The following is a 25,667-nucleotide window of genomic DNA, read 5'->3' as shown; positions in this document are numbered from 1 at the left end:
ATACTATCTTCTGTTTAAGATATGCTATGATTATTATATAATTTAGGAATAGATACGAAATAACGCAGTATGACTCTCAGTATATTTACTATCTGTAGAATATTTATATATAAAAAGACAAAAAAAAAAAATCAATGAGTTTCGGTCAATGCACCAAAAATATATTTCGATAATATAAATCTGAAAATGAATTATGTTCAAGTAGACGGGGCCTTTTTCTTCTTATTTGACGATACTTTGGTTTTCTCATCGTATTCTTGACGCTTCTTGGTAAGAAGATTAGCTTCTTTTGTTCTACGATTCCTGCTCTTCATCATGGATTTATACAGCCCTCTATGTTTGTTTTTAATCATCATGACTCTTAACCTATATTCTTCATCCTCAAGTTTCTTCTTCTCCTCATCTTTATTTATACTCTCGGACTTGCCCTCCTCTACTTTCATAGACTTAGTTTTGTCGAACTCATCATCGGAAGCTTCCTCCTCTGACAGATCCTCCTCATCTTCCATTTCAACGTCATCTACTTCTTCATCTTCCTTAGCAGTAGACTCACTACTTTGGAAGAGATTGACTTCTTCAGGAGGAGCGTAATCACCGATACGTCTATCGGCAATGAATGGTGACAAGTGAGGAGGTAGCATTTCGCCAATAAAGTATTTGTGGGTAGGAAGTAACTCGCGATTATTGATAGAATCAAATACCCATTGAGGTTGAATATAATCTCTGCCTACTTTAAGTTCACCCATGGATTCTTTACTGCGATCACAAATTTGGTGCGTAATAGATGTATTCTTTTCTTTAAAAGTAGATCCTGCAATGATGGGATCCCATGATACTTCTCCACCGAATGACCTTATCATGAATACAAGTGCCTCTCGTGGAACTTCACGATTGATGTAAAACTTAAGTCCTTTAAAAAGAGTAGACAGCCTAGTTATTTCATCAGCTCTTTTCTTCGCTTCAGTCAACTGCTCTTCATCTAAAATAGTGTCTAGAACAGTCTCTTCTTCACCAGTTAGAGTCCTGGCCAATGATTGATTTAAGGCTGCAACCCTCTCAGATTTAATTTCATCATCTTCATCTCCAAGCGCAGCCCCAGAAGGTAGAACTGGAGGATACTTCAAATTAAGATTGTGATAAAGGCGATAATTGATGAAACCAAGCATGGTTGTATAGAACTCCGTAAAGATGGATAAAAGCCTCATGTCAACTTTAGCCGAGGTATCATAGGCAAAGTTATGTGGAACGATCCATGTGACAGTTTGTCCCATAACTTCAACCTGGTAATAGATACCCTTGATGCTAACAAATACTTTTCTGAGAGCTCTGGCTTCAATGATAAAGTGCATCCATTCTATGGAAAGTCTGCGACAGAGGTTCACACTTGCATTGGGGGATTTGGGGCAAGAGGGAAAGGTTGAGAAGAGAAATACGAGGCAAAGGCAATCCTCAAGATCCCGAATAGCGTCAACAAAAGAGGGATAGCGCTCCTTCACTATGTGATCAAGACTGTATTTAGGTTTGTTTTCTCTGAGTCGGTCCACTGACTCTTGGTTCTTTTTGTCACTCGCAGTTTTGATTTTACGGAGGAAAATCTTAAAGTCCCGAAATTTTTTAACAATGGGCTCATGAAGCAAGAAACGGATGTCCTTCTCATAGAACAGAGTCTTTATCTGATTCAAATTACCCTTTTGAGCTCTTTTACGACTCCGTGGCTCACGTGGGTGAATCCCTTTCAAAATACATAACCGACGGAAATCCTAGGAGGGAAAATATATTAATTATTACTCAAAACATAAGAACTTCCGTCAAAGTAAATTACCTACCTTAAGTGTGAGCTGTAATTTGGCAAGGGCTTGTTTCCTGGAGAGATATTTGGAGGCCTCTCCAGTCTCATAACGCTTTTTACGTCTTGCAACCATATTCCTCTTTGCACGTGTGCTGAAACTTTTATCTGTGAATATTTTAATAAAGCTACATGAGAAACAAAACTACAAAGTGAAAAGAAAAATTGACGTCATCATATATTTGATTACACTGGGCCGGCTCTTAATTTCTTTATAAACATCCGGTCACTTTATTCCAAAAATTCAGTCAAAACCAAAAAAGAAACTACTATTTCTCATATGAAAAGTTAACTATATCCGGATATTTATTATATCCAAAGTGTGTAGCGTTTGTTCTTAAGTCAGAATGTGATTTATAATTGAAGGAGAAGTCCTTTTGGGGGCTTTGACTTGATGTTTACTACATGGAATGCACACATTTCCTATAAACTATGATAAAACTGCATTAAATGGCTTTAATAATAAATAAAAAAAATAACACTTTCATTCAATACTACTTGATGGAAATGATAGGCATTGATTTTTTAATTAAATCAAAGTAATGTGCACTGAAAATCCCTTCAAAATAGTTAAATTTGTACATTCTCTTTTTTTTCTTCTTTGGATTACGGACGAAAAAAAGTCAGATAGTTAAAAATATATTTTTCTTTCCATTACAACATTTAATTTATTGTATGTCCGCATTAGATGGGAATAAAAATTATACAGCGAGGGAAGAAGGAGAAGAAGAAGAAGAAGGTAGAACAACGTGTTTCTGAGTCTTGCAAATCTTATAATATCTAGGAATAAAGAATTGTGCACTTAGAGAGCAATGGCAGACGAATTCGATTTTGCTGAAGGAGATGCAGGAGCTTCCGAGACGTTCCCCATCCAGTGCTCCGCACTTCGTAAAAATGGTTACGTGATGATAAAGGGACGTCCCTGCAAGATAGTGGAGATGTCCACTTCGAAGACGGGAAAGCACGGACATGCGAAGGTGCACATGGTGGCCCTGGACATATTTACGCAAAAGAAATACGAGGACATTTGTCCCTCCACCCACAACATGGATGTTCCCAATGTGAAGCGCAAGGATTACCAACTCCTGGATATCGATGATGGCTTCCTCTCCCTCATGGATGATGCTGGTAACACGCGGGATGACCTACGTGTTCCTGAAGGAGAGATCGGGGATGAGATCAAAGCCGCTATTGCGGAGTCTAGGGATATTCTCTGCAACGTTCTCTCGGCTTGTGGAGAGGAGGCTGTGATTGCTACAAAAGTAAACTCCGCCGTTGATAAGTAATTGTCCAGATGTTATGAGAGGCGTGCGGGAGGGACTCTGCCGCCATTTCTTTTCATACATCGGCCTCGAGATACGTGGAGAACGTATTCTACACATTATTTTTTGTATTCGTCCAACTTTTGTTAACTCAGTAAAATATGTATATACATATATATATATGCTAAGTATATATTTAATAAAAACTTGCGTTTTAATCAATTTTAGGTTCAGATATATAAAAAACTAGGGAATAGAGGGTTAAAAATTTTATAGAGAGTACGGTTTAAGTCCTTCTATGTATGTCTTGGCCCCACTTTGACATCCAATAGTTCACTTTTTTCCTTGATATTAATAAAAAAAAGGATTTCATTGCTCTAAAACCTGGTTGTGCAGGCCCCAAAAATGGACAGCATCAAAATTGTGAGGCTATGTGTAAACGCTCTATATACAATAACCGCGATTTTTGGATACTTGTTTTATACAATTAATTTAAAAAATTCTATTACGAGGCAACTGGTGTTTAGTTAGATCCTGTTCTTTACAGATTATGGAGGATTTTTATTTTATCTTTCAAATAAAGTGTTTATCCAGAGGTCGGACTCATGATATGTACCCGTATTGATTGAAGAGCAATGTTAGGGGTCTCAGCAGGAGGTGGACTGGATGGGTGCCCCCTACGCTAAATTGGATTTTTTTTGTCGTTATCATCCAAAAAATATCACTTAGTCAGAAAAATGTTAATGGCAAAATACATTTTGCCTGACTCCAACCAACAGCATTATTTTTAAATAATAATATGTTTTATCGACAATATAAGTACTATTGAGTCTACATATATTTCATTTATAGTTATATGTAGTAAGTAATTGTGCTATGTATAAAGAAAATATTTGGAATATAAGATATTTAACTAGATGAACAAGGAATGAAATGGATCTATCGCTAATACATTCATAAGTTTCGGAAAATAATTTATGTACTCGTAACCGAGGAACGACAATAAACACAACATCTCACAGCAATGTTACACCTTTCTCTGATGATACTGATTATTCACAAGTCTAATTAATGAATTGACACGGCTAGTGGCTATGCTCTACTCAATATTGTAATTTCAACTTGGTTAAAAGTGCTTGGGAATTGTATGTGCATGGACCATAGAGCACATTTGAAATTTGTGAAATAAACTTATAAATTAGTTAAGTTTCATAACTGAATAGAACTTGCTACCTATTATTTATAATCACGTAAAAAATAACTTTACAATGCCTTAGATTATAAATAAGTTTTGTTTACATCAATTATAATAATTTTTGTAGCCGGGGTCGATACCAAATTTTCCGACTCCGTAGCCCTGCTCAAAATAAAATCATGCAGACGCTCTTGAATGTGAAATAAATTGAAAAAGAAACATAGTAAAAAAATGTTTACTATTTATACCATATTAAGTAAAAGAAAATCCTCATGGGAATCCTTAATTCCCATGAATTCCTTTTAAGTTGACTTTATTGGAAGTAATAGTAAATTGGTTTCTGAGAGAAAGTTGCCTATTATAAGCGTATTTTTATTACAGCCGTATTTCTTATATCCGGGTTTGATTTACATATTTAAAAGGCATCCTGTAAACTGAATATGAAAGCTTTTTAATATAAATTCAAATGAGTAAGCTAAGCTGTTAAGCATTTAAATAATCTAAAGTCCATTGTAGGATTATAAATATCGAATTTGTTGTGTATCAATATGAAAAAAATCGTGAACAAACATCAATAAAAAGAAAAATCTCAAATTATTTTTTTATTTCATGGATAACATTTATCCCAATTTAAAAAATATCACAATTTTTGTTGATAGAAAAATAAATGTTTCTTTCCATTACAATTGTTAAATTATATCTACAACGACTTTGTATAACGATGTAAAAACATATTTTTAATAGATATTCGAGTCAGAAATATAACAAAACTAGCCATTAGAGCAGGGGTCAGGTAACTTTTTTTAGCGTTATCCCTAAAGAACTTGTTGTAAAATTAATTTACCACAAATTAGTGCATGATGTTCATTTCATTAACACTAGGAAGTAAAAGTCCTTTTTTATGGCATGGAAATAACACACTTGAAAAATCTTTGTAAATTACTCATTTACAAACAGAAATAAAGCAGTTATTGTTTTTATCTTTACATGACACACACGTAAAATTAGTTCACTTCATATACTTCAAAGTCCTAAAAAAAATTAGAAAATGTTATTGAATCCAAGGCTAATAGAAATACAAGGGTAGACCATCATGTAATTGGGCTGGCTAGAATTTTCAATCTGAGGTATTGTACCGACTGTTGGCCAAGACAGGCAGATTTGGACAAAACACCCAACCACTCATAGTCCAAGACGTCACTATTGCTAGAATTTTCATTTAATGTATCGTACCAACTGCTGGGTTAGAAAAACAGATTTTGACCAATCATCCACTATGACGTCAATACTAATAGCGTGGTGGAAGTTAAACATCAGTCGTACAGGCGTTATGGTATAACCTTGTATTTCTATTAACCTTGATTGAATCCACTGTCATGGGGGGGAAATGTTCATCTCCTATGCCATTAGAATGACACAAACATAAATCTAATGAAAAAAAGATTGAATATTTTATTTAGATCGGCTCTCTGGCCTTAAAAAAAATGATAGTGTTTCATTTTTGATACTACAACAGACTCAATATCAGTAATTTTGCATGTCACTGTTGGATGCTGTCTTCGGGATCCAACCGGTTTCTGTACTTCATTTTAAGATTTATATGGGTAGAGAAACCTTGTTCACAAAGGTAGGTTGTTGCAAAGGGTTGCACCATTTAAGTCGCTTCCAAATACGCAGTTATATAAGCCTTTACAGCTTTTGACATCCAAAAGCCAGATAGGGCATCATTGGCCTCAAATTACATGCTTATTTCACTATTTGAACGAAGTTCAATAAGTTATCCTACCAATCCTTCAAGCTCGTCAGGCAAATCAGCCAGTTGGCATTTGAAAGGATTTACAATCCAGCTGACAGTATATAAATCAGACTCTGGAAAGAAGTCAAATAACCTTTTCGTAAGTTTGGTCAGATGTCTTGTGACTGATTTCTTCAGGCCACTAATTGACTGCACTCTTCCACTAACTCAAAAAAATTCTAAATTGCCCCATTTTTGGGATATTTATCCCTGTTCCCCGACCACTGAATTAAAGGGATACATTCTTGATAGACAGTAAGGGTTTAAATCCGGCTAGATACTCCAAATATTTTCTTTATACAATGCACAATTATTTATCACATATAACTAACTACCTATAGCTATAAATTTAATCTATATTTAAACTATATAGACTCAAATGACTCAATAGTACTTATATTAGCTATAAACCATATTATTAAAAAAATAATAATGTCCGTTGGACTCAGAGTTGGGCATTTCATTTAACCACTCCCAATCCTAGTTTAAATCCCATTTTGGCATCCAATAGTTCACTAATTCCCTTAATATTAATGAAAAAAAGGATTTTCGTTTTGCATAAAACTTGGTTGTTTATAATAGACCTCCAAAATGACCTCACGTAAAAATGCTCCACAGTTCCGGATATGCCACGTTTCAAATGCATAAAATCCATCAATTTCTCATTATTTTATTGTGAAAATTAATTTTGGCTACTTTAAGTAGCACAATTATTGACGCAACCAAAAGATTCATAAGAACAATTCGTGGAAGAATATAAATCTGGAGTCCATAATCAGTATTATGAAAATAAATCATTGTAGCTTCTGCTGATGGGCTACATTTACAAATAAATAGGCAGAATACATCAGATCCCGGAACAACGTCTCATGCTGTTTTTTTTACAGCTCTTTAAAAAATCAAAATAAACAGAGAACGCACGTGGAAACAATAACAATTATTAATTAGCAAAACATGTCTCGAAAGCGGAAAGTGTCGAATATGGACGATACTGGATTTTACATCAGCGCAACTCCTCAAGAAGAGGAAGATGTAGCTATACAAATGGAAACATCCTTTGAGGCATCCCAGGAGACTTTGGAGAATAAACGGAAAAAGGAGGAAAATGAAACCGTTGAAAAGTAAAAGTCTCAATTATTTAATATGTTAATAATTATTAATTAATATAATGATCGATTTCATCTCTTTTAGATCATTGGAAGCATTTTTATTCGGGAATACATATAATCCTCTTAATGATGAAGAATTTAAAGAGAACAAAGGACTCAAACGTCTGGAGTCCAGTGATGAAAACTCTGACGATGAGGATGAAGAAGAAAAGAGTGACGGACGGCGCCAAGTGGCTTGGAGCGATGAAGATGATGATATTCAAACTGAAGCCGTGGGACTCCCCAAATACGTCCCCAATCGTGACTCTAAAAACTCTTACTCTAAGGAACTGAAAGAAAAATTTGTTTCCTTAATTGGTGCACCAAAGTGGGCGGATTTAGATCGAGTCGTTGAAGATGAGGAGGAGGATTTCTTTCAAGAAACGACAAAAGTGATGTCCATCAATAAAAGGACGACAAAAAAACTACTCAAAGGGAAGTTGGAGTTTAGAAGAATGAAAGACTTAAATAAAGATACTTACGGAGAAGGCTTCATCATTCGATCTGTTGAATTTCATCCCTCTGCCACTGTTGGACTTGTTTCTGGAAGCAATGGCACTGTTTCCTTATTTCAAGTAGGTCTGAATGAGGGAATTATCAATATTGAGATGCTTTAAAATTGTTCATATATATTATTAGGTTGACGGGAAAACGAATCCAAAAATTCAAACCATTAATTTTGAAAATTTTCCTATATCGAATACGCACTTTTCATCTGATGGAAATGAATTCATTGCTTCCTCTGTGCATCATAAGCATTTTTTTGTTTATAATATGATCAAGGGTAAAATATCTCGGGCCTTTATATCGGGTGATGAAATGGAAAATAAAGGTGGACTTGGACCCTTTTACGTTTCTCCTCATGGAAAATATTTAGCATCGCTGGGTCGATTCGGCAATATACATTTCTTTGAAGCTCGATCTAAAGAAATGATTTTTACTTTAAAAATGAATGATTCAGTCAGATCCGCAGCTTTTTCCTCTGATGGAAGTACTCTTTACTCCACTGGAGGTAAAGTATATTCTTCAATTTTTTTTGTTTTCTTTATTAATTATCTGATTAATCTTACTGTAGATGGTGGTGAAGTCTATATATGGGACATTCGAGCTCGTGATTGCTCCCATCGTTTTAAAGATGACGGTGCACTCCAAGGAACATCATTGGCATTATCTGGAAATAATCGTCTTTTGGCTACTGGGTCCGATTCGGGTATTATCAACATTTATGAACGCTCTGATGTACTGTCATCATATAATCCCAAACCCATCAAAGTTGTTAAGAATTTAACCACCAAGATCACCAGTCTTAAATTCTCACCAAGCTCTGAAATTTTGGCTGGTTCTTCTGTGTTAAAAGATAACGCCATCAAGTTGATTCATACTCCTAGTTTGACAGTGTTTGATAATTTTCCATCCCCAAATCATAATTATCGTAGAGTTGATACAATGGATTTTAGTCTCAATGGAGGTTATTTCAGTTTTGGAAACAATAGAGGAACTGCATATTTGTACAGGTATGACTATCTTATACTTAAAGATGAGTGTAGTATTAATTTATATCCTTATTATTTCAGATTGCAACACTACGATAGCTTTTAAAAACGCATTTACTAATAGATCCTTATGTAGCTAATAATATTATATTCGTTATATGAAATACATTTCCCCATATGATGGTTTTTATGGATTATGTTTCAATTTACATATAATTAAGTTTGAAGCACTTATTTAATAAAAAATTAAGTTATTAATACAATGTTCTATTGCCTTTGAAGTTCATGACGTTTACGGTTGTTCCATTGAGTGGCTCTTTTAATGAGATGAGTGCTTTTACTTTTAAAAAAATAGGATAAAAGTTTGCATCTAGTCCATAATAGTGGTTATACCTATATGAAATAATGAGATACGATATGGGTTGGATAATAATTATTGATGAGTAAGGATATTTTGATTCATTCACTTCAATTTTATGTATAAATGAGTCATCTGTATAAGATAATACACTATTTAGGGATTTGACAGCTAGCTAATGTGCACCGCAGATGTGCATAAAATATGTCCAAGAAAACAGGAGCGACTTGTTCTAGTTGGCAATTTGAATAAGTTTTCTTTTATTTTCCTAACCTGTTATCATTATTAATTAATTTGTGACATAAACACGGGTGTGTTTGTTGATAAAAGACGGAGACAAACAATAAGGATTTATAATCTTAATTCCTTATTAGACTCGGTGTAAATGTAGGATCGACATCCGAGTAATTCCAGCCTATATGACAACATATTATGTACTTGCTTTATAGTCGGAATTGTTTATTATTCCTTCATCTCAGAGCTACTTGGAGCTCATCTAATAAAACGTCATGATAGCTAAGCTGCTCTCCTCCCAAATATTCTTCAAATTGTCAGAATTACCACGTTCATTTTCGGTTTCTTTTATTTTTACATACCGGTAGGACATATTTTATGAATACTGTGTGTCTTATTTTCTAAGTAGGAGGGAACACAGAAATGTTAATCAATGCTCTCTTTTTTGTGCTTGACGGAAGTGCAAAAGTATTTTCTTACATTAATAAAATAATCAAATGCGTAAATAGAAACTTAACAGCTCATATCCGACCCATTTCAAAACTTAATTAAAATTCTTTGTCTGAAAAGCTTAATCATTAAACAATTATCTTTTTAATGACATAAAATATGTATTATATTTTTCTAATTTAACGTTATCAAAAGAAATGATCATCCAATATAATATTTGTAGTCTTACAATAGAACGTTTGCATATGATGTCATCATTGTTGATGTCGGTCATTTTAGGGGCCTAAACAACCAAGTTGTGTAACAATGAAAACCCAATTGCATGTCAAAATGTGGCCAACAAATAGAAGGACTAACACCTTATTGTCTCACCATAGTTTAGGGGTATTGAGTGCATATATTGTCTATAATTAGTACACAATAATGTTTTTCAATATACAAATTGTGTTAGTTTAAAAATATATGCTACATTTTCCATGTCATTTAAATGATTTTAATTGTCGAATGCTTAAACTTTTTGTAAAAATATTAATTCAATTTTGAAATGGGTAAGAGATGAAGTGTTAAAGTTTCAATTTCGAGGCTTTTCGTTATAAATATGAGAAAATCCTTTTGCACTTGGGTCAAAATAAGCGCACGCCAAAAACAGATATGAATGACTAGATTTCAATGTTCCTGAGTAGAGTCTGTAGATCGATCGCGTATGTAGCAGTCAAAAATAGTGTTAAGCTGTTATTTCTTTTCACTCGAAGAAGAACAAGGAGGAATGCCCGGAGAGACTCTACAAAAGGCTCTGGATTTGGCAACAAAAGCCATTAAGGAGGACAAAGATAAGAACTATGAAGAAGCCTTGAAGCTCTACGAACATGCCGTGGAGTATTTTTTGCATGTGATTAAATACGAGGCTCCTTCTGATAAGGTTCTCCTCCCTTTGTTTATTTATGACGTCAAATGCCAATTTCTTGGAGTTCCATGATAAATGATTTATTCACTAATGAATCCCTTTATTTCAGTCCAAGGAAATGATTCGTAACAAATGCACAGAGTATTTGAATCGAGGGGAAAAGATAAAGAAATACATAAGCGAGAAGCAGAGCCGCCCCAAAAAGCCTATCAAAGATGGAGGAGAAAAGAAGGATTCAAAAGACGATTCAGACTCTGATGAGGATCCTGAAAAAAAGAAAATGATGTCCAAGGTTGAAGATTCCATTGTCATGGAAAAACCGAACGTCAAATGGAGTGATGTTGCAGGTCTCCATACAGCTAAAGAGTCCCTTAAGGAAGCTGTGATTTTACCTATTAAATTCCCTCATCTTTTTACTGGGAAAAGGAAGCCTTGGAGAGGAATTCTTTTATTTGGACCTCCAGGAACAGGAAAATCCTATTTAGCAAAAGCTGTCGCTACAGAAGCAAATAACTCAACGTTTTTCTCAGTATCTTCTTCAGATTTAGTTTCCAAATGGCTCGGCGAGTCGGAAAAACTAGTCAAAAGTCTATTTGAACTGGCCCGTGAACACAAACCCTCCATCATATTTATAGATGAAGTAGACTCCCTCTGTGGATCACGATCAGAAAATGAATCTGAATCTGCTCGTCGTATTAAAACCGAATTTCTCGTTCAAATGCAGGGAGTGGGTGTTGATAACGATGGAGTTCTTGTATTGGGGGCTACAAATATTCCTTGGACTTTGGATTCTGCAATTAGACGACGATTTGAAAAGCGTATATATATACCTCTTCCTGATGAACAAGCTCGAACATTTATGTTTAAGATGCATTTGGGTAATACACGTACTGAAATAACAGAAGCAGATTTTCGAGAGTTGGGATCTAGGACAGATGGATATTCCGGTGCAGATATACAAATTGTCGTAAGAGAAGCCTTAATGCAGCCTGTGCGAAAGGTTCAAACGGCTACTCACTTTAGAAAGGTTAGTTTGTCTCTTGAAGTGTTTTTTAAGGATTACTCAAGTCAATGCTCAACCACTTCCTTGAGTATTCAATAATGAGTAGATATATTTATTATTAATTCGGGTTTCATTTATATAAGTTTGTCTTTATAAATAGTGACGATATTTTGTTGTTTGGAATTATTTGAGTATTTAGCCTGTATATTGCCTGTCAGCTCAAAAGTGATATAGAATAATTTTTCTCGGAATTGAGAGGGGATTACATTTGTATTCTTCGACGAATTATACTGAATTTCTATAAACAATTTATTTGTATTGACCCTCTGGGTGCGCTCTTGGTTCCACTTAAAGTAGCCAAAAAAGGCCGTCATAATAAAATAATGAGAAATGGACAGTTTTTTATTTGAAAGACGATATCGGGGACAATATAAGTCTCTGAAATTAAATGAAGGTTTTAAAATATATTTAAAATTCTTGAGTATCTTAACTTATCCCACAAATTTGAATACAAAGCCAATAATTGACTTGAATATGTCTTAAAAAAATTTGTGTACATGTATCAGTATATATGAAGTTGAATACATAAATTCCAATTTTCTCATTTTCGTGATTTTTGTTTAAGATTATTTTATGTTATGACACCACATATTTGAAATTTTCTGTTTAGATTTTTTTTTTTTCAGTGAAAGAGCATTTTTAACTGATTTTGAGTATTCTTTCAATGATCCATTCCTATGAAACGCCATAAAAAATAATTTTGAAATTGTATTGTTAAATATATTTTACCCTAAATGTATATATTTGTATCTTAGGTTAAAGGTCCTTCTCCATTAGACCAAGATGTTATCGTAAATGACCTTCTTATGCCGTGTTTACCTTCTGATAAAGGAGCCATTGAAATGCCTTGGGCGGATGTGCCTGGAGAGAAATTAATGGAACCAAATGTAACTATGAACGACATGCTTCGTTCTTTGGCTACCCAAAAACCCACTGTCAATCAAGCTGATTTGACTAGACTAGAAAAGTTTACTGAAGACTTTGGTCAAGAAGGATAAATTAGATTTTTATTATTATGATAATTCCTATGAAACAAATATGACATATAAACCAATACTTAAAATATTTTAACACCTTATTTTTATCGTCAAAAGATAAGGTTGGTTTATTTAATTTCAACATGTATAACTACTATCGCCTCTCCTATTGGGATTTTTTAGGATTTGATAATGATTAATTATTATTTATATAACACATCATATGTATTTGGGGATGTCATATACTCTTTTGACCATGGAAAGCTAATTTGCTGCTCGCTTTCTTGTATGTATGAAGCTACTAAGACGTAAACAGAATTTTGAATAAGTAAAAACGAAACGAAAATCTGCTTATCGGAGTCCAGAATATATATGTTTATTTTCGCATTCACCCTCTTACACTAATAACTAGGATGATTAGATATTTACCCTATCTGGGTTTATGTATACGACGTATATTCATAAGCGAGTCATCGAATAGAACCGCAAATGTACCAACTCGACAAGATTATTTGTTCTTCAATTAATATATTTTCTGTTTTAGAAAACATTCTAATACTCGATTAAATATATGAATACACGCACATTGATTTGATTAGCTTAATGACATAGCATATGTCCTGGTTTCACCAATGTACGCACTCATCTTCTTCAGACTTGACAATTTAATTCATTGTTGTCTACTAATTTTATTATTACTACAATTCATTCACTCTTTCTATCGTTAGTTTCAACCATTTATTTTTGCTTTAATCAACTATATTTTGAATTCGTTGCGAAAGTGTTACAATTAAATTAATTTATCTGTCAAGCAATGAATATATTTTTTTGTCCATTCATTTTAACATCTTTTAATATTAGGCCCTCTATATGAGTTTCCTTATTTTCAATAACTTAGTTTTCATATGACGGTTCAATGCAGTGATTTAATTTATATCTTTATTTTTTTGAAATTATAAGTTTAAAAATCCATTTCAAGCTAAAGTTTAAAACCGCTTTTACTATCGTAGGACCATACTATTATAAATTATCTATAATTCTATTAAATAATAATCAATTTTTTATTGTTAATTACAAATATATTTTCATATGATTAACGTATTTGATGATTTTTTGATAAAAACTATATCTATATTACATGTGTTGTCATCATAATACATAAAAACACACTCTTAAATGTTCTTTAGAATGTAATTTTCAGCCTTTTTTACATACTCAGAGAAGGCAATGCTCCAAAAAAATCAGATTAAAGATGAGGATCCCCAAGAAAAAGCATAATTTTCCTCTTTTATTCACAAGCCTCGCCTTCCTGATGACCTCTTCCTCAATGTCATCCTGAGTCATATATTTTCCGATAGGTCTCTGTCGAGGTCCGGGTTTTCGTGCAGTAGTTCCAATGGTGTTACCCAATGGATGAATCGAGTTACGGGAAGACATGCGCATTTTTTCTTGGCGAACGTAGTGATGAATATATGTATGATAAAACATGAGGACTACAAGGATATTGAAACAGAACATGAGCCAGTAGTCTATCAATTTGTAGTAGGCTGTTTTGGGGAGTCCCTATAAGTAAAATGGAGAAACAGTTATTTGGATTTGACTTAGCATTATATTCTTGATTGTAAATAAGGAGATTTTAAACACATTCTGTCAACTTAAGTGAGACATAATAATACAAGGGTTGGCATCTTATGAAATGAGACGGATAAATTAGCGTTGCAGTCTCTGGACGTTTTATTGAATTTAATTTTCTTGAACTCAAACCGCTTTGCAAAGGAGGGGTCTCCGAACCGTTGGCTGAACACCTTATTAACGAAAAAAATAATACATATATTTGATGCTGATTCATGCATAACTAAATAATTTATGCATATATCTTTTTAAAAAGTATTCACATCTACTATGGAACACACCTTACGAAATAAACGCATTACTATTTTCTTGGTTTTATCTTTTAAAATAGGTGTAGGTAATATGACTGTTAATAATTATCCTTTTAGACAAAGTATCAATTCGGCATTAAGGTTTTCGCCAATGTGTGAGCACAAAGTCGAAAAGAAACCTGACATATTTTGAGAGTTTCATGATTGATACGAAATGTTGTCACATACGAAAAAGTTAGATACTTTGAAGGCTCAGATGAAAAACTCTCGGAAGTAGGGGATGACCGACCACAACGGGGCCATACTACCATTTTTATCTGATATGTCCTCATTTTACATCTGGTACATTCGGAGAATTTTTTTCTCTATTCATGATATGTCTGGTTTTTAATGGGTTAAGTCGATTTTCATTCGGTTTAAAATAAAGAAAGACAAAATAAAAAAGAATCAAAATTATTAATATTTAAGATATTCTTTAATTTTTAAATATTAAAACTCTCCCCTTAAAAAACGTATCAGTATAATTTTATTCCCACATGAGGGGATCAATAAACGAAATATGTGTTGAAGAAAAAAAAAAAGATTTGAAACACCCTTATAATTCAATTAATTTCTTTCTAGAACCAGGGCCAGAGATTCAAATAATATAAAAAAACGGGTAGGCTAAAAAATTAGCTTAATGGACAACGCACTCAGGATAAATTCGGGTTGTTCCTAGAGTAGGAAATATACATAATGTATATGGACTTCAAAGACAATTCCTAGGTCAGAAGGAGCAACTCTAATAATTAAAAAAAGGGAGCTGTGTAAAGAAAAAAAACTAAATTTAGCAATTAGAAAAAGAAAAACAGTTGATGTGTGTGCTCTTTTTTCTTCATTATTTAATATGTCGTGGGGGTGTGAACATCTCCCTCTCAAAGAAAAACTATTGCTTATCTTCCGGTTTAAATTGTTTTTAAAATGTGCAATAAAATAAATATACATAGGTATATGAATTTAAATATAATTCCAATACATTCCCTGTAAAAGGTTCTCCTTTTACATGGAATAATTTATTTTCTCCTCTCAAAATCCTATAACAGGGAGCTGATCTTAATTCAGGGTCTTAATCTAGGAATACCATATGTCTCACTCACGCCTTTTCCTTGCACTCATACACAAATCCCATTTCTAGTAATACTATAATATTACTTATACTATACATAATGAGTGCAACTCCATCTGATCAATTGAAGGAACATTAAAAAAAGTGGTTACCAAGACAATTTCAAGAAAATTTGGGAGGAGAGCAGCTTATTAGCTGCGAGCAGCTATGAGACAAAGGGCATACAAACAAACCATACTCCGTTTATAGCAATGATATGGGCAGGAATTATAACGATGTCGATCCTCAATTCTACTCCGAGTCCAACAAGGGCTTACACTTATAACTCTACAAGAAATCCTCAAACTTACTCTTCGTCTTTCATGCACTAGTGATTACTTTATACTTACTGTTCTCTCTTCAAAAATAAAATAATAATGATGCCAGCCTTGGAAAATCAAAACCCTCTTGAGGTTGCAATTAGAAAAAGAGGGCGATCTTAAAATTTCATATTTTATAAAACTCTGGGCAAAGTCGTAATTACTAAATAACTAATGTTTTTGGGCTACTTATGGTGAGTCTTCAATAGTCGTTCAGGTCAGCCCACGACAAAACCGTGATTACGGAACGGAGAGGGGAAGAAAAACAAGCTAAGGAGTATGCGTGATTTCTCCATGTGTCGAACATTCTATGGATCGCTCAACCAACTATTAGTCATTATTCATTCATATCACAGATTCATATTTCATGAATAGATGATTAAATTGGGGGAATCATGGTTTTTATCACAAATATAACATAACAGAGCCATAAATATCATAATACTCATAATGGTCATTTTACTTGTTTTAATTTTTTTGTGACTCGTAAATTATTTATTAATAAAACTCCTCACTCAATTAGAAATCCCATTTACCTATTTACCCCAATTAATATCTATTTAACTCTAAGGGAGTTTCTATTTTTCTTAAAGGGCAAATTTCCGTCATTTAAATTTGATCACTTTTGATACAGAAACAAATCACTAAATATATTTTATACACACATCTATAGTGATAAAAATCGTGTGTAATTTGGGCATATTAAAAAAAAATCAACAGAATAACCCTGATAATTAGAATAATATTATAGAGGAGAGTAGCTTAGCTGTCATGACGTTGCATTAGATTAGCTGCAATCAGCTGTGACAAGGGAGGAGGGAGAGAAGGAAATAAACATGGACATTGGCAAGAATTGCTCGGATGTCAATCCTATATTATATTCAGGGTCCAACAGGAACTTACAACAAGAACTTTACTCTAGAAATATAATTTCTGTATGACCTTAGAAAAAGACTTGAGTTACTAAGTGAAGAAAAACGTATTTTACAGTCACCTGTCGCAAGTAGGATTTATTATCTTATGTTTTAGAGGTGAGCCGATACATCAAAATCGGAATCGACTCATTACTATTTTTTAAAGTTGGCACTCCATGTCTCAAAGGTTGCCTACCCCTGGTAAAGATTAACCCAAGGTTAATAGAAATACAAGGTTAGACCATAATGTAATCGGCCTTTTTATCATTTTGTATGAAATATTTCATGCCGACTGCAGGCCCTGATAGACGGATTTTGACAAAACACGCAACCAATCATATTCCATGACGTGACTATTGCTAGAATTTTTAATTTGATGTATTGTACAAACTGCTGGACAAGAGAGACAGGTTTTCAGTAAATTACGCAACCACTCATACACTATGTCGTTACTATTAAAAAGCGTGGTGGAAGTCAAACATCAGTTGTACACGCGTATTGGTATTACCTTGTATTTCTATTAACCTTGGACTAACCTAGTTTTAAGCCTGGAGACTCCTATCTGTAGGCAAACCCGGATAAATTATTTTTTCATCTATTTTTATTTTAACATATAAGAAGTGCAATAATAATAGATCTCTATAACAAGATTCAGGCTATGAAATGTCCTTGGTCTGAAATCTCGTTTATTATTGTTATTGTAAGCCCTGATTCACCAAAATGACATTTGAATGGTCTTCAAGAGATCCAGGTTTGTCTTTTAGAGCCTTTATAAAATTTAAGAAATAAAATCACGTTTTTAGAATATTTTTAAGATTCAGAGTCATATTCTGGCATGAAATAACACTACCGACGGAAATCAGAGTTATTTATATTGTCCCAAGCCCTATAATCCTTATTTTCTAATTTTTGAGGAGGGATCATCTAAGTATAAATTGCCTGAGCAAATGGATAATGGAAAGTAACACTGAGGATTTGCTTCGGAGTTTATATAAGTATAAGTCTCGGAGTAGAATTGAGGATCGGTATTTTGGTAACTCCTTCCTCTATCATTGCTAGATACAAAATAGGATTTGTTTTTTATTTTCTTCATCCCTAAGCTGCTCGACTCCCAAATATTCTTCAAATTGTCAGGATGACCATGCTTCAGTTTCTTTTTACATACCTAGAGGTCAAATTTTTACAATTATAATTATACGTTATTTAGACTATTACTGCTTGAATTGTTGATGTGAGTGTTGCAACGACAAGCATGACGGTGAGTGTTACCATGATACGATCCTGAAAATTATTCACATGGAAAAATAAAGTTGAGCATCCTACCAGAACTAAAACAAGGGTTTGGAACAAAGTATTTGTGACGTGATACTCCATTCTCCTACGAAAAACAACTCGAACTTGAATTGAGCTTCTCATATCGTCTGTAACATCTGCAAATGCTTTCTCCATTTGTATCGAATACTCCACAAGATTACGTTTCCCTATCATGGAATCAAACAAACATGAAGACAATCAGATATATAAATCGTTGGTATAAAGTCAAATCGTGCTAAAAGACATTTTGTAAAAGTGTAGATATATATGAGCAATAATTTTCCTATAAGTATCTAGGAAAATTGAGGTTGGAATGATAATGAAAGTCTTTCTACGCGTATACTTTAGTGATTTCTTTAGACAGCTTAAGTTATATTAATAAAGGAAAGTTGATCTTTGTGAATGTATGAAAAACATCCACAGGTTGCACTTTATATAGTGCTCCATGGTGTATATCATAAAGATATTTTGATCTAAGAAATAACAATGGTGTGATATTAATGAAATATTGCAGGCGTGTGCATGTAGCATCAAGCGTGTATACAGGGTGCACTGTATGTAGTACAGCCTGACGTATATCATATATATATATGAAATGATCTAAGAAATAATTTTCAGTATATCTTAAGATTTGAATAAAATATAAACGCTGGTATGTAAAAAATGAACTAATTCTGTCAGTCGATTTGTATGTTGCATACAGAGATTACTGGTTTGTTTGTTTTTGTTTGTGAGCACTCTAGAATATTAAAGTATTCATAAGTAAAGATGGGTTGTGTGTGAAGAAAAACCTTTACTCAATGGTTTATAGTATTATATGGTATAGTGATTATATTCAGTCAGAGATAAAAAAGAGCTTCTTCTTTTACTAAAACCTAGATATAAAATAACTTGTTTTAAATTTGTAGTTGGTACACTTGAGCCTCTGCTTACAGGTTTCTAGTATTATATGATTATACAATACATATATGTACACAACATCATATTCAGTTTGGGAGTAATCCCTTTTGAAAAGCTTCTGTTCAACTCTCTTGATATTGTTATCGCATTGAAGAAATGAAACTAAAGCTTTGATAATTACATATTTATACTCTGTATATACTACATGTATCCTAAATTAAAGTTATATCTGAGGCTCCAGAATCATCAAACTCCAGAAAGTCGTGTATTATGACCGTAACTATCTCATTAGAGCATCTTTTTGACTCTTCCCTTACAAAATATTTGATGTAAGATTGCGTGGAAATGTTTCAAAATTAAATCGATTGTTTGCCTAATTGTAATAAGTAATTAATATTTTAGAGGTAGGAAGATTAACTCTAATTTAAATATGTTTCATGTTTAATGGTTTTGATTAGTATTTATTGATTAGATGTAAGTCATCTAATCAACTTATTTATATTTAATTTCTGAACTTTCCCTGCCTCTAAAATATTCAATACATCATACAATTGGTCAAGTCATTGACTTAATTATATTTTATTTCTAAAAAAATTACATGCAACTTTACTCTACATATTTATTAAATATTCTATAAGGAAATTAAAAGTTAATCTTAAAAAAATCAATCAAAATCAAACCTTTTTTTTATGGCAAATCTTCTTAAGTTATAATATAATGTTTATTCCTTAGTTTTAGCTACCTATACTACAACGCACATCAAAAAATATGCAAAAAATATTAGCTTCCGAATAAAACACTTCATTTTACTTGAGTTTGGTATGATAGAACCAATTTTTTAGGAGCTGTATTGAAGATTACTTAATAAATATTATATTTTTCGAATGCTGGTATGTTTTTATCAATTGTCATTACCTTTAATTTTCATCTCTATAGTTAATTGATTTCAAAATATAGTTCTGTATTAAAATTATACTAAAAACATCTGAGTTTAAAAAAAAAGATTACTCAAAAGTCCTAACCTGTTGGAATTGAAAATGTTATAGATTATTATCGTGTTCTATGACTTATGTAACAATATTAATCCTCTGTAAAATGGGAATTGGGCATGTTAAAAAAAAAAGATTTCGAAAATCAACATGGCAAGTCTTTCAATTTGAGGAATATTTTGAAGGAAATCAGTTACAATCAGCTGTGACAAGGGAGGAGTGGTTAATAATATAAACATTCGCAAGAATGATTTCAATATTGATCCCAATTCTACTCTGAGTCTAAAAAGGACTTACAATTATAATTCCGCAACAAATCCTCAGCCTTACGCACCATCTTTTATGAGCACACACGAATTTTTAATCAGGTTTTGAATATAATTGAATCTATTTTGCAAAGTTAATAGAAATACAAAGTTATACTACAACGTGTGTACGACTGATGCTTGACTTCGTAGTGTGTGAGTCAAAATCTGCCTATCTTGCCGAGCAATCGGTACGATACATCAAATTTAAAATTCTAGCAAGCCAGATTACATGATGTTCTCACCTTGTATTTCTATTAACCTTGCTATTTAGGAAAGGGCTACTCAGGAATTAAATAATAATGACAACTGCAAAGGAAAAGAAAATTCATTCTTCAGATTATCAATTTAAAAAAACCAACAAAAAAATGGGCCAGCCCACAAAGTTGCAGGATTTTCATCTCTGATAATGAATATGGGTTTTAGCCGGTGGGCGTTCCAAGACCTGAATTTTGCTCCATAGTAATACGTAATTCCAACTGAGAGTTAGGGGCCCGGGAAAGATTTACAATAGATCAAAGCATATAACCCATAACTTTGAATCTAGCTTATCCATAATACTATATCATAATCATTTGATATATTATTAGTTTTAATAATATAATTGGTAGATATATTAATTTGACTTTCACTTTTTTTTAAACTTTCCATACATTGAGTGCAATTCAGAATTCAAAAAACTAACTTCACTTGAAATATGGGAAAATATTGAATTGGAAATTAAACTACTTTTTAATTACAATTAATAACAATTGGTCTGAGAAATCTAGGGTTTAACAAAGAAAACAAGTTTTTTTTTTTTCAAAATAGGCTTTATTTAAGTTATAATTATTTTATTCACTTTTCAAGGCATTGCTTGGCTTAAACGGTATTTTTTCCCCATCAAAAAGCAGTGTAAAATTAAAGATTGAAATTGTTGTTGATCGATTATTTTGGACTCAACAAAAGTAGTGTCAAACTTAGCCAAACATTTTTTCATGAAATTTTGACACCTGTCTAACGAATGTTGTTACTAAATGAAAATGAGATGAATTAGAAAAAAAACAGCACCATCTATGTGTGTAGCTAGAACCTTTTTCAGCCCATGTTTTAAGTCGTAGTATCTTATTTTTGAAGGAAGTCATTTAGCATTATTTGCCTTTAAACCAACGAAATGTATATAAGAAAAATTTACCTCTATAGCTTACTCCCGTGCCATTAATTTCCAGTACAACGTAGTTTGAGGTCCAACCTTGAACAGTAAACTCCATTTTGCACAACTAAAGATAAGTAGTCAACAATAATTTAAAAGTATACATATTTTCAAACCTGTGTATCAAATGGGTAAAAAGTCAAATCGAAATCGCAGGAATAGTCTTGATAATATTCCCGGACTAAACTGATAGAGTTAAACTCACCATCAAATAGCAAAGCTATAAATACAAAAAGGACTTTATGAATTTTTGCACCTTATGACTAGTGAGTCACTAACCCTCTCTATCCTGCGAATTGTCCTCTATGCGAGGATTATCTTCTCTGATCAACGTACAAACGCTCAACTTATCTACCTCAGTTTGAAAGGGACCGAGGGCGTTCGTGAAAGCAATCTTTGGTGTCCAAAGCTTTTCCACTTCCTTTTCACTCAAACTGTTGAGACTTGCAATTTCATTAAGGTCCAGAAAGTCCAAGCGAGAGTCATACCAACGAAGTGACAAATAAAAGTCAATTGTTATCTTCAAATCCACGGTTTCAATTTGAGTAAAAGCAAATATATCCACATGAAATGATATGGGCAATGGCTCACGTCCATCTTCCTTACGCGGGCTACATAAATGGAGAGAATATAGCATAAATAATTGCTGCAATCAATATATATGACATGTCAACACAAAAACAACCTAGAATTTTTTTTTTTTTTCAAAATTGAGTCTGGATTACATATTTTGAATTTTTCGACGAATTAAACTAGATATAATTAACACAGTTCGGGTATTAGAATGTCCACATTTATTATTGTTATTTAAGCTGTAGAGCACGAAAATTACCTTAAAAACCTTCTACTAATCTAGATTTGGCCTTGCGAGCCTTTTAAAAAAAAATCATGTTTGGACGAATATTCCAAGCTCAACTTTAGCAAGAAAATGAAACTTTATAACTTTATTTTACTTTTTATTAACGGTTAAATCTCAAAGTAGGCACCCTTGGCCTAAAGGTCTTGCAGGTCTTCTTCACGGATTTCTCCGACATGACGGCCACTCCTTCTCCACGGTAGTCTTTAGGGTATCCACATTCACATGAGAGGTGGCATAAGTCTTCCTCTGGATGGAACTCTAGATCCTATAGTCTGGTGAGGACAGAGGCCACATAGGCCAGGGCTAGAAATTCGCCATGTTGTCTTCACACCACTTTTGAGTTTCTTAGACTTGCAGTCGGGGACATTGCCTTGTCTGAAACTAATTGTCATTAGGGTAGTTTCTCTTAACAAGGTAAAGACTACTGTCTCCAAGACGTCGTCACGGTCTACGTCTAAACCGATCTTGAGGACAGTTGAGAAACCAAAAGGTCTAGGAAGTCAACTATTCTTTTCCGTTTTTGCACATCTCTTACAGGATGTGTTCGACATTCATCTTTTAAATTTTGGTAATGGAACCCTTGTAGTAGCAGGGGACGATGCAAGAGGCATCAATAAGAGCTGGAACACAATTTCTTTTGGCGTCCATTTCACTTGTCCTTGGTCTAACGAAGAAAGTTGTTTCAAAGAAATGGTTTGTTTTTATTGTTGGACTAGTTCATATTTTGGAGATACAAAATTGTAAATTATTTAGTAAGACAATGAAACCTTTCCAAAGTTTCATACACAATTCCCTGAGACACACTGTCAATACGATTCAGATCCATTTTTCAATGCAAAAGAACTACATAGATGAAAATAAATAAAAAAATATTCCAAATGCTGTAAATTTTTTATCAATTGTTATTCTCTTTGATTTATATCCAAATAGTACTTTTATGTCGAAACATGGCTCTGAAATGTATTTATACTCTAAACACTGGATTCTTTAAAAGGTTGTAAATGCCAGACTTGGGTTTCTGAAAAGTTTTAATGCTCTTTTTCTTGTTCTACAGCTTAAACAGCAATTTAAAAGAGTAGATTTTATATCAGGGGCAAATATGTTGTTACATAATTATCGTCAATTTCTATCCTCAAATTATTCAAATTAATTTTTTGGATGTATCAAAAATTAAACTTAAAATAGCAAAAATTCATATTGAAAGAATTAGAAATCTATATATTTCATTTAAATAACTATATCGCGATCAAGTTTAAATTCATAAATCAAATGAAGGATTAATAATGAAGTTAATATTCTTGTGTGTTACAACTTTTCCCAGTAATTGGATTACAATGCCTAAAATTGGCCAAATTTTTGATGTTGAACTGACTTTTATTTGATGTAAAGATTAACAAAATGAATATTTTCATTTTCTTTATTTTTATTCAAGATTGTTTTTATGTTAACTTCCCACAAATGTAGTTTATACAATGATTACCTTATTGCAGAGGCATAAATACTATGAAATTTGAGGTAACTACAGTTTTGCTCATCAGACTCATCTAAACATATAAATCACAATTAGACAATTATATATTCATTAATTGAATGTGTACCTTCACACGTGACGATCGTATCACACTTTTCCGCCACTGGAATGCAACTTCCAGAATCACAAGTAAATTTCTCAGGGTAGCAGTTAGACAGTGTAAGGTACATTGAGGGATTCTGCGACTCCAAATTACAAATGACCAGAGATTCATTGTCCACATTTTCGGGCACGAATTCCCACTTGTGTCTTCCTATCGGAAAACCATTGATAGATTCAGCTCTCGAGAGGGTTAAAAATTTATCAGGGCGTCTGAGTGACTCAAGTTTCCAACGCTCCGTTCCATCGTAGAATATGTGACTATTTTCAATACCCCTGTAAGTTATATATATGTAAAGTTTGAATATAGAAATAAACGTAATTAAATAAATGTATGAAATCCTGATGAATGAATTACTTGAAATGAATTTTATCGTTGATATATCCATGTGGGTAGTACTCTCTATCAAAAAAGTTCTCAGTGAACTCACTATTACAAAGGCCTTTGAGAAAAAGTCGATTGTATTCCTCTTTCACAACAAGACATATACCGCAAGCGAGCCCTTGATTACTCATTCCACCAAATATTTCTTGTGGGCCATTAAAATATATATTGGTTTGTCTAGGATTTGCATTGAATCTCACTGTCTCAAAGGTTATCTTCTCTGATCTCCCTGTGTAAGGATTGATGTACATATCAACAGAGTTTTTATCTATTTTCTGGGATATCCAAAAACTTGTTTTCCCCCATCCCTCTGATAGACACTCTGGATTAACTCTCTCTTCTGCGTAATCAAAGAACGTTTGATTTACTCGACTGTACAAAATCTCCAGTTCCTCGTTTGGTTGAATGGATGGAAGCTCACCTCCAACAGCATCACACAACAGTTTATTATCATAATACGTAATCAGATGATTGAATACAATTACATCATGGTAATTCTCTGTACAGAAATAGCTTGTATTGACAGTTTTAGGCTGAAAAAAAAAATGACCAATCAGAAACCTATCTTTATGGAACATTGCACTTTTTATTTTATTTTATCCGGTTGAATAAAATTCAATATGTCATATTGACTCAAATAAAACCTCGAAAATAAAATTTCAAATTTTTAAATCAATCCAGCTCTGGGTTCTGAGCTCCTTTATTTTCATAAAATTGATCAAAAATCGTCTTGAACACCCTTCCTTTTTCAGTTGCAGTTTGCAAAACAATCATTTTATTGATGAAGTTTTGAAATCAAATACTTTTAACACTGCTTGAATATATTTTTGACATTAAATATCTTAAATATAATATTCTTTAATTCTGATAAAACTTTTATCCGAACAAAATAAAATCAATCTGACAATTTAAAAAAAAAGAAGAAGATTAGAATAGTAAGTCAATGGCTTGGGAAATATGAAAAAGTTAAATTTGTTCATATACAGTGTATGTAAGTAAAAATGCATCATAGTGAACAATATTAACAAAATCATCAAGACCTCAAATGTGATTAAGGTTAGCACCTTGAAATTTATTAACTAGTGAAAAACATATCTTCGTTTCTTA

The 25,667-nt window shown here is 33.0% G+C and overlaps 5 protein-coding genes across 5 annotated transcripts in view; 3 read left to right on the top strand and 2 right to left on the bottom strand.

Moving 5' to 3' along the window:
- Positions 1–60: 60 nt before the first annotated feature.
- On the bottom strand, positions 61–2,519 carry LOC121114543 (pescadillo homolog). Its single transcript, XM_040708536.2, has 2 exons — positions 1,827–2,519; positions 61–1,760 (listed from the first exon to the last, which is right to left on the bottom strand). The coding sequence occupies exons 1-2, from the start codon at positions 1,920–1,922 to the stop codon at positions 198–200; spliced, it is 1,659 nt and encodes a 552-aa protein (XP_040564470.1). The 5' UTR covers positions 1,923–2,519; the 3' UTR covers positions 61–197.
- A 139-nt stretch (positions 2,520–2,658) lies between these two features.
- On the top strand, positions 2,659–3,330 carry LOC121114548 (eukaryotic translation initiation factor 5A-1). The gene has a single exon (XM_040708543.2). It carries the CDS (start codon positions 2,659–2,661, stop codon positions 3,130–3,132), a length of 474 nt encoding a protein of 157 aa, XP_040564477.1. The 3' UTR covers positions 3,133–3,330.
- Positions 3,331–6,986: 3,656 nt separating this feature from the next.
- Positions 6,987–8,925, top strand: wcd (U3 small nucleolar RNA-associated protein 18 homolog wicked). The gene is made up of 5 exons (XM_040708546.1): positions 6,987–7,219; positions 7,290–7,821; positions 7,886–8,258; positions 8,322–8,760; positions 8,821–8,925. Exons 1-5 carry the CDS (start codon positions 7,053–7,055, stop codon positions 8,843–8,845), a joined length of 1,536 nt encoding a protein of 511 aa, XP_040564480.1. The 5' UTR covers positions 6,987–7,052; the 3' UTR covers positions 8,846–8,925.
- A 1,522-nt stretch (positions 8,926–10,447) lies between these two features.
- Positions 10,448–13,075, top strand: Vps4 (vacuolar protein sorting 4). Its single transcript, XM_040708549.2, has 3 exons — positions 10,448–10,700; positions 10,795–11,712; positions 12,504–13,075. Exons 1-3 carry the CDS (start codon positions 10,548–10,550, stop codon positions 12,744–12,746), a joined length of 1,314 nt encoding a protein of 437 aa, XP_040564483.1. The 5' UTR covers positions 10,448–10,547; the 3' UTR covers positions 12,747–13,075.
- Positions 13,076–13,663: 588 nt separating this feature from the next.
- LOC121114552 (uncharacterized) overlaps positions 13,664–25,667 on the bottom strand; it is a 41,707-nt gene continuing 29,703 nt past the window's right edge. Inside the window, exons 5-12 of the mRNA XM_040708547.2 lie at positions 24,534–25,093; positions 24,144–24,451; positions 24,026–24,089; positions 21,966–22,297; positions 21,803–21,906; positions 21,669–21,753; positions 18,202–18,467; positions 13,664–14,288 (exon numbers count right to left, since the gene is read on the bottom strand). Of these exons, the coding sequence (XP_040564481.2) occupies positions 13,941–14,288; positions 18,202–18,467; positions 21,669–21,753; positions 21,803–21,906; positions 21,966–22,297; positions 24,026–24,089; positions 24,144–24,451; positions 24,534–25,093 (2,067 nt within the window). The 3' untranslated portion in view covers positions 13,664–13,940. The remainder of the gene's footprint in view (positions 14,289–18,201; positions 18,468–21,668; positions 21,754–21,802; positions 21,907–21,965; positions 22,298–24,025; positions 24,090–24,143; positions 24,452–24,533; positions 25,094–25,667) is intronic.

Source organism: Lepeophtheirus salmonis, chromosome 3 (genome assembly GCF_016086655.4).
Source record: "Lepeophtheirus salmonis chromosome 3, UVic_Lsal_1.4, whole genome shotgun sequence".
Lineage (NCBI taxonomy): Eukaryota > Metazoa > Arthropoda > Copepoda > Siphonostomatoida > Caligidae > Lepeophtheirus > Lepeophtheirus salmonis.
This window is presented reverse-complemented; position numbering and strand designations above follow the sequence as displayed.